This window comes from Hemitrygon akajei, chromosome 1 (assembly GCF_048418815.1).
Source record: "Hemitrygon akajei chromosome 1, sHemAka1.3, whole genome shotgun sequence".
Lineage (NCBI taxonomy): Eukaryota > Metazoa > Chordata > Chondrichthyes > Myliobatiformes > Dasyatidae > Hemitrygon > Hemitrygon akajei.
This window is the reverse complement of record NC_133124.1, coordinates 36,661,830-36,680,792: the sequence shown is the minus strand read 5'-3', so window position 1 is coordinate 36,680,792 and position 18,963 is coordinate 36,661,830. Positions and strand designations below refer to the sequence as shown.

The following is an 18,963-nucleotide window of genomic DNA, read 5'->3' as shown; positions in this document are numbered from 1 at the left end:
GATAGGCATATGAATGTGAGGAAAATGGAAGGATATGGACATTGTGATGGCAGAAGAACTTCGTTGGCCATTTGATTATTAATTTAATTGGTTCCGCACAACATTGTGGGCTGAAGTGTCTGTTCCTGTGTTTTACTGCTCTATGTTCTTTAATATCTACAGTCGTGCAAGAATGTTTGTGAATCCTGTAGAAATGTCTCTATTTTTGCATAAATATGACCTAAAATGTGGCCAAGTGGTTAAGGTGTTGGGACTAGCGGTCTGAAAGTCGTGAGTTCGAGCCCCAACCAAGGCAACATGTTGTGTCCTTGAGCAAGGCACTTAACCACACACTGCTCCAGTCCACCCAGCTGAAAATGGGTACCAGTAAAATGCTGAGGGTTAACCTCGCAATAGACTGGCATCCTATCCGGGGGGGGGGTTGGGTCTCGTACTCTGTCGCTTCACGCCACGGAAACTGGCATAAGCACTGGCCTGATGAGCCTATAAGGCTCGAGACAGATTTTAACATGACCTAAAATTAGATCAGATATTCAGCCAAGTCCCAAAACTAAAGAGAACCCAATTAAATAAACACAAAACATTATACTTGTTCATTTATTTATTGAGAAAAAAATACCCAAAACTACATGTATTTGTTTGAAAAAGTATGTGAACCTTTACTTTCAGTAACTGGTGTGACCCCTTGTACAGCAATAACTTCAACCAAGCATTTCCAGTAACCATTAATCAGACCTCCACATTGGCCTGAAGGAATTTTTGGCCAGAAAACTGCTTGAACTCTGGGATGTTGATGGGCTTCCTTGCATTAACTGCTAGTTTCAGATCCTTCCACAACAATTCTATAGGATTAAGGTTAAGACTTTGACTCGGCCAGTCCAAAACACACATTTTCTTCTTTTTAAACCATTCTATTGTTGATCTATTCTTGTGTTTTGGATAATTGTTTTGTTGAATTATCCAACTTTTATTAAACTTCAAGTGACAAACTGCTGCCCATAATTCTCCTGTCAAATGTCTTAATATAGTTTTGAACTCATTGTTCCCTCAATGATTGCAAGCTGTCCAGGCCCTGAGGCAGCAAAGCAGCCCCAAACCATAATGCTCCTTTGACCATGCTTCACAGTTGGGATGAGATTTTAGTATTGGTGTGCAGTGCCCTTTATCCTCCAAACATAGCACTGTGCATTTCTACCAAAAAGTTCAACTCTTGTCTCATCTGTCCACAGAACAGTGCCCCAGAAGCACTGTAGAATATCCAGGTGGTCTTTTGCAAACTTGAGACATGCAGCAATGTTTTTTTTTGAGAGCAGTAGTTTCCTCTGCTATGTCCTTCCATGAACACCATTTTTGTTCAGTGTTTTTCTTATAGTGGGCACATGAACAGAGACTTCAGCAAGTTCCAAAGATTTTGCAGTTCTGTTGCTGTTACCTCCTTCAGTATTACACATTGTACTCTTGGTGTAATCTTTGTAGGATGCCCACTCCTAGGGAGAGTAGCAACAATACTGAGTTTTCTCCATTTGTAGACAATTTCCCTTAGTGTGGACTGATGAACACTCAAGCATTTGTAGCCTTTTCCAGCTTCATGACCTCTACAACCCACATCTCTAATCTCAACCCATTGATAGCAACACATGATTCCAAATAGCCTTTGTAGAAGGCATTACCCCAGAGGTTCACATACCTTTTCCAACAATCACACAAAATATTGGATCGTTTTTCTCAATAAATAAACTAAGTAAAATTTGTGTTATTTATTTAAATATGTTCTCTTTATCTAGTTTTAGGATTTGTGTGAAGATCCGATCACAGTTTAGGTTATATTTTTGCAGAAACAGGAAATTCTACAGGGTCTACAGACTTTCTAGCACCACTGTATGTCAAGTATCACAGTCCTAAATGGGGATTGATTCAATTAGAGTAAGGCCTAGGTGATACTATAAAATCAGGATTGGAATTGTTGAGGACAAATGGACTGCCACTTATTTGAACAGTCTTCTTTCACATCTAAATAACATTCTAGAAGGTAATAAAAATATTTTATCCCTTAATTTTATGTACTTAAGAATTGTATCACATTCCTTTATCGATTTGTCAGCATGATATTTGCAACTCCAGCTCATCTCTCTTTCAGACACTGCTCAACTGCATTTCTCACCATGCTCCTGCACAGATTTCATCAACCTACCCTCTTTTTGAGCAAGCAAGTCACAAAGCTAACTAAGTTACAAGTTTATTCAGAGATGGATTCCTGTCCATGTCAGAAATAATCGGTTGAATAATGAGGTAAAGATTTCTTTGACACTAATTAAATCTCAACTTGCAGAAATTCTAGACTTCAACAACAGAAGGATGAACATTTTGATTACAGATATCAGATTCTTGCTCTGCAGGTAATCTGACAATGAGGAATTTAGAGGATTGAAGAAGGGATGATTGTGGGGTGGATAAAATGTGCATTCAGGAGCTTGTACATCTGGCTAGGTGGTTTGGTGCATGCGAAATGCAGAGAAGGCATAGCATTTTAATTTTATGAACCCACAATAGGATGGAGGAACTGCCATTGTGTTTATATAGACCAGAGAATTTTTTGACAAAATGGATTCTGTACATTTTTATTGAAATTAAGCTGACATAATGCAATTATTGATGGAGAAACTGAAAGCAATATTCCAATATGTATCTGAATAGAAAAGGTAGCAAATTAACCAAATATACTAATTAAGAGAAACTTGACTAACAACAAACATACAAAACCATCATTGTACAAAGTTAGGTTTGATTCTGAAGATCTCAGCCCAGATTTTAATGATGAATGAGCAGTGAAAGCTGTTAATTACACATACCCAAAGACTTATATACAGGAAGTTGCAGTAATTATAATTCCATTTCTGCTCAGGGCATTTGGGATTTGGTGAACAGACCAAACTACTGCAACTTGTTAATCAACTTGAAAAATCCTGACTCTGGCATGCAGATTTTAAAATCAGGAAGTGCAAGTCAAACTATTTAATTCAATGCTAAATCAAGTAAAAAGCAAACAAAGAGGAAAAATAAGGACTGAGAAATGGAGTAAAAGATTCAGAAATAAATTATTGCTGGAAATTTTTAAGTAGTTAAGCTGTTGAGAAATGAGACTATAGTTGTAAAATTTGTTAATTTCCAGTACCTGGGAAATTGTGGCTGAAAAATCATAGGAGCTTAACATCCAAGGATACACATTGTATTGAAAGCACAGGCAAGTAGGCAGAGGGAGTGGGGTGGCTCTATTCATAAAAAATTAAATCAAATACTTAGAAAAGTTAACATAGGATGAGATGATGTAGAATCCAAACTGTACCCAGGATGTGGTGTACATAGTACAATAGGTTAAAAAGGCATGTAAAAAAGGGCAATGTTACAATAGTCTTGGTGGAATTTCAGTATACAGGTAAAATGGGAAAAATCAAGTTGGTGCTGAATCCCAAGAGAGGGAATATATAGAATGGCAATGAGATGATGATTTAGAACAGCTTGTGGTTCAGCCCACAAGGGAAAAGGCAATTCTAGATTGGGTGTTGTGTAATAAACCAGATTTGATTAGAAAGCTTAAGGTAAGGGAACCTTTAAGAGATAGTGATCATAGAATTCACCCTGCAGTTTGAGAGGGAGAAGTTAAAAGATCAGATTACAGTGGAATAAAGAAAATTAGAGGCACGAGAGAAGAGCTGGCCAAAGTCGATTGGAAGGGGCCACTAGCAAGGACAATGGCAGAACAATTGTTGCAGTTTTTGTTAGCATTTCAGAAGGCCCAGTACAGATAAATAAATAGAGGTCAGACAGCATAAAAACAAAAGAGAAGGCATATGATATGGCAAAAATTAGTGGGAAGTTAGAAGACTTGGAAGTTTTTAAAAACCAACAGAAGGCAACTAAATAGTGAGAGAAAAGATGCTAACCAATAAAAAGATACAAGTTTTTTCAGATGTACATATAAGTAAAAGAGGTGAGAATGGATATTAGATCACTGGAAAATGACGCTAGAGAGATAGTAATGGGGGAACAAAGAAATGGCAGATAATTTCATTAAGTATTTTGCATCAGTCTTCACTGTGGAATACACCAGATGTGTGCCAGAATTCAAGTGTGTAAGCAAGCAGATGTGAGTGTAGGTACTATTACCAAGGATAAGGTGCTTGGGAAGCTGAAAGGTCTGAAGGTAGATAAGTCACCTAGACCAGATGAACTACACCCCAAGGTTCTGAAAGAGGTAGATGAAAAGATTATGGAGGTATTAGCAGTGATCTTTAAGAATTATGAGTTTCTGGAATGATCCAAAGAACTGGAAAATTGTCACTCCACTCTTTCAGAAGGGAAGGAGGCAAAAGAAAGGAAATTATAAGCCTGTTAACCTGACTTCAATGGTTGGGAAGATGTTGGAGTCCATTATTAAGAATGAGGTTTTGGCATACTTGGAGGCGCTTTATAGAACAGGCCAAAGTCCTTAAGGGGAAATCTTGCCTTACAAATCACAGGCACGATAGACAACAGACAGTCAGTGTAGTTTACTTGAACTTCAGGTAGCCTTTTGCAAGTTACCACACAAAGCTGCTTAACAGGATAAGAGCCCATGGTATGACAGGAAAGATACTAGCATGGATAGAAGATTGTCTAACTCTCCAGCGAACGAGCTGGAGAAGGAGAAGCCGGTGGACAGGCCAGAGAAGTTGACTGGGTCCCAGGTGCAGACACTGCTGTTGCCTGCTACTTGAAGACATCAGAGAGGACTAGAATATATTACATTAGGACTAGATAATAATCTTCCAGTAAAATGGCAGTGCACTCAGACACTGTGGCTACTCTACATCAAATCAAAGGTATATTTGTTTGTCCTGTACATTTATCTTACCATCACAAGTCACTGCTGGATGCTAAGAACATCAAATACTGCAGCACTATCCCATCAGCAAATTGCTCGATAGCAATGGAGCCGGATTAACCATATACTGTTATTGTGTTTTTGCCTGGACTTCTTGCATACCATCGTGCCGAGATTATCTTGGATGTTTTTCTTCATATGGCAAGACCCTGTTGTACATTGGTTACGTAGAATACTGCAAGTCTGGTTCACTGGACAGACCAACAGCTGCTTTGCCTCTGCTGTGGCAAGGACTAGGCCCATGCCGCGGGGTTGCCTACTGCAGCCGTCCAGGAGTGGAGATACCGAAGTGATACGCAAGAGCCTCTGAATCATGCCAGAATCCATACCAGGCTGGCCCCCACCGTCCTCCAGTTTGCTTGGTGGACAAACAAGCTGGACCAAGACAACTATTTAGGGACTTGGGCTATATTATTTTTCTTTCTTTGTGACTTTGTTTTTCTGAAACAGTAACCATATGTACTATTGGTACTGTGTTTTACACCTTAGACCTGAAGGAACACTGCCTTTTATGGTGATATACTCACGCATGGCTGAATGACAAATAAACTTGACATGTATTGCTCCACAGCTTTATAAAGCATTGGTCAGACTGCACCACATGAGCAGTTTTGGGCCCCTTATGTAAAAGATGTGCTGAATCTATTACAAACAGAGTCTAAAGGAAGTTCACGAAAATGATTCTACAAATGAAAGGGTTAATGTATGGAGTGTTTATTTTATAGTCACCATACAATTGATACTAGAGCGTACAATTATCAGTGATATTTGATTCTGCACTTCGCGCTCCCTGAAGTACAAATTGAAGTAAATATAAAAATTTAAATTATAAATCAATTAGAAAGTAGAAAAGGGAAAGTAAGGTAGTGCAAGTCAGGTCTGGATATTTGGAAGGTATGGCCCAGATCCAGGTCAGGATCTGTTCAGCAGTCTTATCACAATTGGAAAGAAGCTGTTCCCAAATCTGGCCGTACAAATCTTCAAGCTCCTGAACCTTCTCCTGGAGGGAAGAGGGACAAAAAGTGTGTTGGCTGGGTGGGTCGTGTCCTTGATTATCCTGGCAGCACTGCTCCGACAGAGTGTGGTGTAAAGTGAGTCCAAGGATGGAAGATTGGTTTGTGTGATATGCTGGGCTTCTTCGGCAGCTTCTTCCAGTCTTGGACAGGACAACTTCCTTACCAACTTGTGATGCACTCTAAGAATGCTTTCTATGGTGCATCTATAAAAATTAGTGAGGGTTTTAGGGGACAGGCCAAATTTCTTTAGCTTTCTCAGGAAGTAAAGGTGCTGGTGGGCCTTCTTGGCAGTGGACTCTGCTTGGTTAGACCAAGTCAGGTCATTTGTGATATTCACCCCGAGGAACTTAAATCTTTTGACCTGTTCCACCTGCACACCACCGATGTAGATGGGGTCGTGCGGTCCGCTACTCCTTCTGAAGTCAACAACCAATTCCTTTGTCTTGCTGACTTTGAGGGATAGGTTATTGTCTTTGCACCATGCCACCAGGTTCTTAATTTCCTCTCTGTACTCAGACTCATCATTACCCAAGATACGACCTACAATTGTGATGTCATCAGCAAACATATATTGAGTTCGATGGAAACTTGTGTTTGATGGGTCTGGACCTGTACTCACTGGAGTTTAGAAGAATGAGATGGAGGGATATCATTAAAGCCTTTTGATTATTGAAAAGCCTAGATAAAGTGGATGTGGAGAGGGCATTTCCTTTCATGGGAAAGTCTAGGGCCAGAGGGCACAGCCTCTGGAGTCTTCTCTTAGGAATTTGCCTTATGATTCTCCTTTGGACTGCCTGTAGTGCCAGAATATACTTCCTTAAAAAAAAACATAAACCAAAATTGCACACAGCATGTCAAGTGTGGCCTCAACGATACCATAAAATAAGACATAGGTGCAGAATTAGGCCATTCAGCCCATCAAGTCTGCTCTACCCCTCCATCATGGCTGATTTATTATCTCCATCACCCCCCCCCCCCATTCCCATCTTCTTCCCTTAATCTTTGGCACCCTTACTAATCAAGGGCCTATCAACTTCCACTTTAAATATACCCAATGACTTGGCCTCCACAGCCAGCTGTGGGAATGGGTTTCACAGATTCATACAGTCTGGCTAAGGAAATCCCTCCTAATCTCTGTTCACAATACTGTGTGGTCTGACCAATGCCTTATAAAGCCTCAGCATTACATCCTTAATTTTATATTCTAGTCCTCTCAAAATAAATGCTAATATTTCATTTGCCTTCCCTACTACTGACTCTACCTACAAGTTAACCCATGTAAATGTAACAATAGTTAAGCATTTCCAAACTAAAATCCTCTCGTAATAAAGGCCAATATGTTATATTCTTTTTCAAATGCTTACTGCAACTACCTGCCAACTTCTGCAACTCATCTACAAGAACATCTAAATACTTTACTTCAAAAATTAACTTCATTGCCGCCTTGCAGATCTCTTTAACCAAGAAAGCTATTAAGTAACTTTCGAATCACTTTCCTTTCTAAAATCATTGAGTTGGCTCTTGAAAACTTGGTTCACTTACTCCAAGTTCCATTACTTTCAACAATGTGGTTCAAAGCAAAATCAAGAATCATAATCTTTGTAATCATTGTGCAATACTCCTCACCATCATAATTACTGCAGCCCTGATGTAGTCAACCATCCTCCTCCAGTAATTCTATTATCCAATTTGGTATGATTACCAAACACTTGGCTCCACTCTGACCTATCCTAACATAACTGAATTATCTCTACAAAATGCCTCTTTTCTCACCGCCCTCATCTTTTTTTTCCACATTCTTCTACCAGCAGGTACACACATGGGGTCAGATTCCAAATATAGTGACAACACAAGGTTCCAGCCCTCACTAAAGTTTTATGATGGTGCTGCAATGACAGAATCTTCAACATAAAACCTGTTTTAGAAGCACTGAAATTTCCTCTTAACTAAATATTGAGAAATTAAACTATTTACCAAGCCTCAAAACCACTTTACTTAGCCTCTAGCACAGTTAATTCCAAGCTAAATTTCAAATCCATAGGCAGTTACCATCACAAAGAGTATTCTCCAGGCCTTGCCTCAGCACACATAATCCTTGTACTCACCCACAGAATTATGTAAAAATGCATTGCTCAACTAAGCTCATGTTTTCAATTTTTATTTACAAACCCCATTTCCAGAAAAGTTGGGATATTTTCCAAAATGCAATAAAAACAAAAATCTGTGATATGTTAATTCACGTGAACCCTTATTTAACTGACAAAAGTACAAAAAGATACTCAATAGCTTTACTGACCAACTTAATTGTATTTTGTAAATATACACAAATTTAGAATTTGATGGCTGCAACACACTCAACAAGAGTTGGGACAGAGTTAAAATAAGATTGAAAAGTGCACAGAATATTCAAGTAAAACTGCTTTGGAAGACTCCACATTAAGCAGGCTAATTGGTAGCAGGTGAGGTATCATGACTGGGTATAAAAGTAGCGTCCATCAAAGGCTCAGTCTTTGCAAGCAAGGATGGGTCGTGGCTCACCCCTTTGTGCCAAAATTCGTGAGAGAATTGTTAGTCAGTTCAAAAGGAACATTTCCCAATGCAAGATTGCAGAGAATTTCGGTCTTCCAACATCCACAATACATAATATTGTGAAAAGATTCAGAGAATTCAGAGACATCTCAGTGTGTAAAGGGCAAGGTCGGAAACCACCGTTGAATGCGCCTGATCTTCAAGCCCTCAGGCGGCACTGCCTAAGAAACCGTCATGCTACTGTGACAATTATAGCCACCTGGGCTCAGGAGTACTTCGGAAAACCATTGTCACTTAACACAGTCCATCGCTGCATCCAGAAATGCAACCTGAAACTGTATTACACAAGGAGGAAGCCATACACCAACTCCATGCAGAAACGCCGGTGAGTTCTCTGGGACCAAGCTCATTTCAGATGGACCAAAAGACTGTGGAACCGTGTGCCGTGGTCAGATGAGTCCACATTTCAGCTAGCTTTTGGAAAAAACGGGCTTCAAGTTCTCCGTGCCAAAGATGAAAACGACCATCCTGATTGTTATCAGTGAAAGGTGCAAAAGCCAGCATCTGTGATGGTATGGGGGTGCATCAGTGCCCACAGCATGGGTGAGTTGCATGTATGTGAAGGTACCATCGACTCTGAGGCGTATTAGGATTTTAGAGTGACATATGTTGCCATCAAGGCGACGTCTCTTCCCGGGACGTCCATGCTTATTTCAGCAGGACAATACCAGACCACATTCTGCATGGGCTATAACAGCGCGGCTTTGTAGACACAGAGTGCGTGTACTTGACTGGCCTGCTGCCAGTATGAAAATATATGGCGCATCATGAAGAGGAGAATCGGACAACGGAGACCACGGACTGTTGAGCAGCTGAAGTCTTATATCAAGCAAGAATGGACAAAATTTCCAATTGCAAATCTACTACAATTAGTCTCCTCAGTTCCAAAATGATTGAAAAGTGTTATTAAAAGGTGATGTAACACAATGGTAAACATGCCTCTGTCCCAACTTTTGTTGAGTGTGTTGCAGCCATCAAATTCTAAATTTGTGTATATTTACAAAATAGAATTAAGTTGGTCAGCAAAACTATTGAAAATCTTTTCTTTGTACTTTTGTCAGTTAAATAAAGGTTCACGTGAATTAACATATCACAGATTTTTGTTCTTATTGCATTTTGGAAAATATCCCAACTTTTCTGGAAATGGGGTTTGTATAATAGTGTTTTTTTTGTTTGCACAATTTGTATTTTGAACATTGGTTGTTTCTCTATCTTTATGTACAGCTTTTCATTGATTCTATTGGGCTCCTTTGTATTTACTATGAATGCCCACAAGAAAATGAATCTCAGGGATTTATGATGATACAGTTGCATGCAGAAGTTTGGGCACCCCGGTCAAATTTTCTATTACTATGAATAGTTAAGTGAGTAGAAGATGAACTGATTTCTAAAAGTCAAAGTTAAGATGAAACATTCTTTTTAACATTTTAAGCAAGATTAGTGTATTATTTTTCTTTTGTACAATTTTAGAGTGGAGGGAAAAAGGAAAGGAGCACCATGCAAAAGTTTGGACACCCCAAGAGATTTGAGCTCTCAGATAACTTCTACCAAGGTCTCAGACCTTAATTAGCTTGTTAGGGCTATGGCTTGTTCACAGTCATCATAAAACATAGAATAGTACAGCACAGTACAGGCACTTTGGCCCACAATGCTGTGCCGACCTTCTAACCCTGCCTCCCATATAACCCCTCACCTTAAATTCCTCCATATACCTGTCTAGTAGTCTCTTAAATTTCACTAGTGTATCTGCCTCCACCACTGATTCAGGCAGTGCATTCCACGCACCAACCACTGAGTGAAAACCGTTCCTCTAATATCCCCCTTGAACTTCCCTCCCCTTACCTTAAAGCCATGTCCTCTTGTACTGAGCAGTGGTGCCCTGGGGAAGAGGCACTGGCTGTCCACTCTGTCTATTCCTCTTAATATCTTGTACACCTCTATCATGTCTCCTCTCATCCTCTCCAAAGAGTAAAGCACTAGCTCCCTTAATTTCTGATCATAATCCATGCTCTCTAAACCAGGCAGCATCCTGGTAAATCTCCTCTGTACCCTTTCCAATGCTTCCACATCCTTCCTATAGTGAGGCGACCAGAACTGAACACAGTACTCCAAGTGTGGCCTAACTAGAGTTTCATAGAATTATTAGGAAAGGTCAGGTGATGCAAATTTCAAAGCTTTAAAAATACCCAGACTCCTCAAACCATGTCCCAACAATTTGCAGCCATGGGCTCCTCTAAACAGCTGCCTAGCATTCTGAAAATTAAAATAAATGATGCCCACAAAGCAGGAGAAGGCTATAAGAAGTTAGCAAAGCGTTTTCAGGTAGCAACCTCCTGAGTTTGTAATGTAATTAAGAAATGGCAGTTAACAGGAACTGTAGAGGTCAAGTTGAAGACTGGAAGATCAAGAAAACTTTCCGAGAGAACTGCTCGTAGGATTGCTAGAAAGTCAATTCAAAACCCCCGTTTGACGGTAAAAGACCTTCAGGAAGATTGAGCAGACTCTGGAGAGGTGGTGTACTGTTCTACTGTGCAGTGACACCTGCACAAATATGACCTTCATGGAAGAGTCATCAAAAGAAAACCTTTCCTGCATCCTCACCACAAAATTCAGCGTCAGATATTTACAAAGGAACACCTAAACAAGCCTGATGCATTTTGGAAACAAGTCCTGTGGACCGATGAAGTTAAAATAGAACTTTTTGGACGCACGAACAAAGGTAAGTTTGGAGAAAAAGGGTGCAGAATTTCATGAAAAGAACACCTCTCCAACCGTTAAGCATGGGGGTGGATTGATCATGCTTTGGGCTTGTGTTGCAGCTAGTGGCAAAGGGAACATTTCACTGGTAGAGGGAAGAATGAATTCAATTAAATACCAGCAAATTCTGGAAGCAAACTTCACACCATCTGTAAAAAAGCTGAAGATGAAAAGAGGATGGCTTCTACAACAGGATAATGATCCTGAACACACCTCAAAATCCACAATGGACTACCTCAAGAGGCACAAGTGAAAGGTTTTGCCATGGCCCTCGCAGTCCCCCGACCTAAACATCATCAAAAATCTGTGGATACTCCTCAAAAAAGCAGTGCAAGCAAGATGACCCAAGAATCTCACAGAACTAAAAGCCTTTTGTAAGGAAGAATGGGTGAAAAACCCCAAACAAGAACTGAAAGACTCCTAGCTGGCTACAGAAAGCATTTACAAGCTGTGATACTTGCCAAAGGGGGTGTTACAAAGTACTGACCATGCAGGGTGCCCAAACTTTTGCTTTGAGCCCCTTTTCCTTTTGTTATTTTGAAGCTGTAAAAGATGGAAATAAAAAAGAATCTTGCTTAGAATATTAAAGAATTGTGTCATCTTTAACTTTATGCCTTTTGGAAATCAGGTCACCTTTTACTTGCTTAGCTATTCACAGTAGCAGAAATTTTGACCGGGGTGCCCAAACTTTTGCATGCCACTATATATACACACTTTGATAATAAATTTACTTTGAATATTGTGCTTCTGTAACTTACTTATTTTTTCAAAAATATGAGGAAAAGCAAAGAAACTGAAATATGAATTTCAATTAAAAGAATTTTTCTATATAATTGATTGGTATCGATAAGTCATGAGGAACAACATAGAGCACCTTTGTTAACTGCACCATCCAGAATCATGGTCCTGAACAAAAACAAATCTGCAGTCAAATTTAATGTTAAGCACAACTTCCTTCAGTAAATAGTGTGTAAAGGTAATCCAATTAATAACACTGACCAAATTTAATTCAGTTGTGTAATTTTGGACACACACTGACATTCCATTTAATAATGCCTAAAATCTATTTAGTATTTTTCTAGCAGGATGAATGGTTTACAAGAAGCCAATGAACAGAGCCACAAGACTTGGGTATTTACATAGAAAAATATTATCAATCTAGGCACAGGAAATTCTCTTAAACATTGAAATTGAGCTCACATGCACCACTTGCGCTGGCAGCTTGCATGCTCACGACACCGAGAAGGTTCCCCTCATGTTTCCTGTAACTTTTCACCTTTCACCCTTATACCAAAGACCTCTAGATGTCCCACCCAACCTTAGTGGAAAAAAACCTGCTTGTATTTACCCTATATATACAACCCTCAAAATTTTGTATAGCTACCAAATCTCACCTCAATCTTCTATATTCGAAGGAATAAAGTCCTAACCTATTCATTCTTTCCTTGTAACTCAGGACCTCCAGTCCTGGCAACACCCTTGTAAATTTTCTCTGTACTCTTTCAACCTTATTTACATCTTTTCTGTAAGTAGGTAACAAAAACTGCACAAAATACTCCAAATTAGGGCTCACCATTGTCTTATACAATTTCAATACAACATCCCAACTCCTATACTCGATACGTTGATTTATGAAAGTTAATGTGCCAAAAGCCTTCTTTATGGCCCTATCTACCTGTGCTGTCACTTTCAATGAACTATGGACCTGTATTCCCAGATACCTTTGTTCTACTGCACTCCTCAGTGTCCTACCATTTACCATGTAAGACCTACCCTGGTGGTCCTACCAAGTACAATACCTCACACTTATCTGCATTAAGTTTTATCTGATATTTTTCAGCTGGTCCAGATCCTGTTGCAAGCCATGATAGCCTTCCTTGCTGTCCATTATACACCCATTCTTGGTGTCATTCACAAAATTGCTGATCTAGTTAACCACATTATCATCCAGATCATTTACATAGGTGACAAACAATGGAGACAGTACAGATCCCTGCGGCATTCCCCCAGTCATAGGCATCCTGTCAGAGAGGCAACCATCTACAAACACTTTCTGCTTTCTCCTGCAAAGCTAATGTCCAACCCAATTTGCTACCTCATCTTGAATGCCAATCGACTAAACCTTCTTGACCAACCTCCTATGCGGGACCTTGTCAAATGCCTTGTGAAAGTCCACGTGGACAACATCCAGTGCCTTACCTTCATTAACTTTCCTGGTAACTTTCTCAAAAAACTCTTAAGATTGGTTAGACACGACCTGCCATGCACAAAGCCATGCTAACTATTCCCAACCACTCCATGTCAATCCAAATTCTCAGTTATCCAGTCCCTTAAAATACCTTCTAATAACTTTCTCACTACTTTTTGGCTCAATGGCCAAAAAATTTCCTTCCTTATTTTTAGAGCCTTTTTTAAACAGCAAAACAACATAAGCTATTCACCAATTCTCCAGTACCTCACCTGTAGCTAATCTTCCTGTTGTTGTATCTAAAAATTAATAATTGGAAATAATCATTGTATACATTACTTGTGTTTTAAACAGCTTTTGAGCTAGATTTAAAAACAGTCAATTTAGTATAAAGTGCTTTTTAAACTACATCAGTTGAGAAAGTGGAAAAATCTAATGTTATAAACATACCTGTTTAGCATTTTCTATATAAGCAGCCATATATTCATAAGCAGCAGCCTGAGCATTGACTCTTGTTTCTGTTCCTTCCACAGGGAGAGCAAAACTGTCCATTATGATCATTGTCTCTCCATCCACTTTACCTAGCATTAAGCCCATCACTTCCAAGTTTCCACCTGACCTGGCATGCATCACCATCTTCAAAAGTGCGAGGGCAGAGATTTTACAATACTTGAAGTAATGATGGCTGCAAGAAATGATATTATGATTAGAAAAAAAATCAATTTTATTTCTTCTGAAAAAAAAGTTCAAACATGAAGACTGAAATAAATAAGAAAATTCTGGAAACAGGTCAGGCAGCATCTGTGCAAAAAATCTATATTTCTGGTCACAGACACTGTCAGTCATCATGAAGGACCTATTCAGGGTTTAAAAAAATCAATTTTTCCCACCCCAATTTGTTAACATGGAATACAGTTCCTCTTTCTTGTGATTCCACACTAGTCTCAATACCAGATTTTAAAAATACAAAATTGTCAGAAAAACTAATTAGCATAAAAATTAATATTCTTGTATTTTAAAAAATGATCAATGGCAAAATAAAAGCTGAAGGTCAGAGCAAAAAGGAGTAACTGCATTTTGCCTTATGTTCTGCTTCAGAAAATGAGAACACCCAACATGCACAGTGAGATGACTGTTGGTCATCTTCGATATACTGTCTACCATCTCATTGCATTACAGATACAACCATCCTCTGATCAGAAGAAAAAAAAAATTACTTAAGATCCAATATACCCCTCCTCACCTTAAACGTATGCTGTCTCCATTTTGGAACAAAGCTTCTCACCATCTAACCTCGACATGACCCCTCAATTTTGTACTTCTCAGGATCCTCTGCTTCAATGAAAACAAACCAAGCCAATCCAAGACTCTTCTTAAAAATGAACATTCCATTCCAGGTAAATCTCCACTTCAATCATATCCTTATAGTGTGGCAATCAAAACACCACACAATAATCTGGCTGGGATCTAATGTTACATCAAATTGTCCAATGACCTCCTTGCTCTGATATTCTAGGCTTTAGCTAATAAAAGTCAGCATCCCATAAGCCTTCAGCACCTACTACCTTTCATAGATTAATATCAAGATCCATTTGTTCGATCACATTCTCTAGGTTATTCGAGTGGTATCCTTGAACCAACTATCAACAGCTATTTCATCAAAGGCTTGGCTTGCATAACGTCAGGATTGATTAGCAAAAACAAACCAAAATAAGGCAGGGGCAAGCAAAATGGCCATTGTTGGTGCTGCCATCGTTGAATGGAGTGTTAGCCTGGGGATTTTGAGGCTCTAGCTGTTCGGGGCTTCAGTGAGAGAAAGCAAAGCTGTAGGTAGATATTTTTTCTCCACAGTTTATTTATTGCTTTCCTTCTTTGTATTTGCTCAGTTAGAACAGTATGGACTCTGCATTAAGGAGTTGGAGCTGGAACTAAATGAACTCTGGATCTTCGGGAGGCTGAGTGGGCGATAGATAGGATATACAGAAAGGTAGTTATACCCAAGCTGGAGGACACAGGAAACTGGGTGACAGTCAGGAATGGGAAAGAGTGTTAAACAGCCAGTTCAGAGTACCCCTGTGGCCAACACCCTCCACAATTATACCACTTTGGACACCGTGGGGGGGGGGGGGGAGATGATCCAGCAGAGGGAAGTCACAACAGTCAGGTCTCCAGCACTGAAAGGAAGTGGGGGAGAAGAGGCAAGCTATGATGATAGTGGATTCATTAGTTAGGGGAACAAAAAGGAAGTTCTGTGGATGAGAATGTAATTCCCAGATGGTACATTGCCTCCTGGATGCCAGGGTCTGGGATATCTCGGATCACATCCTCAGCACACTAAAGTGGTTGTGGTCCATGTAGGTACCAATGTCATACGTAGGAGGAGTGATGATGCTCTGCAAAGTGATTTCAGGGAGTTAGGTGCCAAGTTAAAGGGAAGGACCTCCAGGGTTGTGATCTCAAGGTTGCTACCCAGGCCACATGCTAGTGAGGCAATAAATAAGATCATACTGTTTAAACACATGGATAAGGAGTTGGTGTGGGAGGGTCAGAAGATGATTTTTGGATGACTGGGCTCTCTTCCAGGGAACATGGGACTAATATCCTAGTGGGAAGGTTTACTAGTGCTCAATGGGAGGTTTAAACTAGAGTTAAGGGGGAGGGGAAATCAGAGTGCCATAATCAATAGCGGAGAAGTTGTGGAAACCTCAAAGTCAGGAATCAAAAGGTTGAGCACGAAACAACTGACCTGAGCTGTATATATTTTAATGCGTTGCCTTGTAGGAAAGGCAGATGAGGTCAGGTCATGGACCAACAGCTGGTATAATGATAATATAGCCATTAGTGAAACTCGGTTGCAGGAGGGGCAGGACTGACATCTCTTATATTCTGGGGTTCCATTGTTTTAGATACAACAGTGTGGGAGGGATTAAAGGAGGAGTGGTGGCATTACTAGTCAGGGAAAATGTCATGGATTAAGGTCAGTCAGGACTGATGAAGAAAACGATATGGGTGGAACTGAGGAATACACAAGGTAAGACCACGTTAATGGGGCTATATTACAGACCATCCAACAGTCTGTGGGACGTTGAGGGAACAATTCATAGCGAGATCACAGACTGTTGCAAGAAACACAAGGTCAATATAGTAGGAAATTTTAACTTTCCACAAGTTGACTGCGACTCCCATACTGTAAGAGGACTACATGGGATAGTTTGTCAAATGTGTTCAGGAAAGTTTCCTTAATCAGTACATAGAAATCCCAACAACAGAGTGCATAATACTTGATCGGCTATTAAGGAATGAGGCAGGGCAGATGACAGAAGTTTGTGTAGGGTAACACTTTGCATCCAGTGATCATAATGCCAGTAGTTGCCAAAGTAAATATAGAAAAAGATAGGTCTGGACCTTGGATTGAGATTCTAAATTGGAGAAAAGCCAGTTTTGCTGGTGACTGAAAGGATCTGGCAAATGTGGATTAGGACAGGCTGTTTTTTGGCAAAGCTGTAATTAGATAGTGGAAGGACTTCCAAAGTGAAATTTTGAGAGTACAAAGCTTATATGTGCCTGTCAGAATAAAAATTAAAGATAACAGGTTTAGGGAACCATGACTTTCAAGAAATATTGAGGCCCTGGTTAAGGTTTACAAAAAGGTGCATAGCAGATATAGGCAGGCAGGAGCAAATAAGGTGCTTATGGAATACAAGAAATCAAAGAGAACACTTAAGACAGACATCAAGAGAGCAAAAAGGCATGAGGTTGCCAAAGCAGACAAGGTGAAGGAGAATCCCAAGGGATTTTATAGATATGTTAAGAGCAAAAGGACTGCAAGGGACAAAATTGGTCCTCTGGAAGATCAGAACAGTACTCCATGCATGGAGCCAAAAGAGATGGGGGAGATCTTAAATGGATTTTTTGCATCTGTATTTACTCAGAAGACAGATACAGAGTCTATAGATGTGAGGCAAAGCAGCAGCGAGGTCATAGGCCTTATACAGATTACAGAGGAAGAGAGATTTGCTGTCTTGAGGCAAATTAGGTTGGATAAATCCCCAAGGCCTAACCCTGTGGGAGACAAGTGCAGAAATTACAGGGGTCCTAACAGATATATTTTAATCAGGGGATTAAGTCAGGGGAGGTACCAGAGGATTGCTAATGTTGTTTAAGAAAGGCTCTAAAAATAAACCAGGGAATTATCTGCTGATGAGCCTGACATCAGTTGTGGGAAAGCCATTGGAAGGTATTCCAAGGGACAGAATATGAGTATTTGATTAGACATAGACTGATTACAGATAGTCAGCATGGCTTTATGCATGGTAGGTTGTGTCTAACCAATCTTATAGTTTTTCGAGTAAGTTACTAGCAAAGTTGATGAAAGCAAGGCAGCGGATGTTGCCTACCTAAGACTGCAGTGAGGCATCTGACAAAGTCCCACATGAGAGGTTGGTCAAGAAAGTTCCATTGCTTGGTATTCAAGATGAGGTAGTAAATTTGGATGAGACATTAGCTTTGTTGGAGAAGCCAGAGAGTGGAAGCAGATGGTTGCCTCTCTGACTGGAGGCCTGTGACTAGTGAAGTGCTGCGGGGATCAGTGTTGGGTCCGTTGATGTTTGTTGGTGCTATCAATGATCTGGATAATCATTGATCTGTGGTTAACTGGATCTGCAATTTTGCAGATGACACCAAGATGGGGCACAGACAGTGAAAAAAGACTATCTGAGCTTGCAGTAGGATCTGGACCAGCTGGAAAAAAATGGGCTCAAAAATGGCAGATTAACACAGACAAGTGCGAGGTGTTGCACTTCACTGGGACCAACCAGGGTAGGTCTGACACAGAACAGTAGGGTACTGAGGAGTGTGGTAGATAAGAGCAATCTGGGATACAGGTGAATAATTCATTTAAAGTGGCGTTACAGGTAAATAGGGTCATTACAAAAGCCTTGGCGCATTGGCCTTCATAAATGAAAGCACTGAGTACAGGAGGTGGGATGTTATGTTGAAGTTGTTTAAGATGTTGGTGAGGACTAATTTGGAGTATTGTGTGAGGTTTTGGTCATCTACTTATAGGAAAGATGTAAACAAGGTTGAACGAGTACAGAGAACATTTACAAGGATATTGCCAGGACTGGAGGATCTGAGTTGTAAGTTAAGATTGAATAGGTTAGGACTTTATTCCTTAGAACATAAAAGATTGAGGAGAAATTTGATAGAGGTATTCAAAATTATGAGGGTATAGATTGGGTAAATGCAAGCAGGCATTTTCCACTAAGGTCAAGTGTTAAGGCTGAAAGGTGAAAAGTTTAAGGGGGAACATAATGGGAAACTTTTTTACTCAGAGGATTGAGAGAGTGTGGAACGAGCTGCCAGCACAAGAGGTGCACGTGAGCTCCATTTCAACATTTGAGAAGTTTGTATAGGTACATGGATGGTAGGGGCATGAAGGGCTATGGTCGATGGAAGTAGGCAGCTTAAGTGGTTTGGCATGGACTAGGTGG

The 18,963-nt window shown here is 40.0% G+C and overlaps 1 protein-coding gene across 1 annotated transcript in view; it reads right to left on the bottom strand.

Annotated features, from left to right (window-relative positions):
- Positions 1 to 18,963, bottom strand: part of cops5 (COP9 signalosome subunit 5) — a 39,303-nt gene that overhangs the window by 18,761 nt on the left and 1,579 nt on the right. The window contains exon 2 of the mRNA XM_073041105.1: positions 13,922 to 14,156. Within this exon, the coding sequence (XP_072897206.1) occupies positions 13,922 to 14,156 (235 nt within the window). The remainder of the gene's footprint in view (positions 1 to 13,921; positions 14,157 to 18,963) is intronic.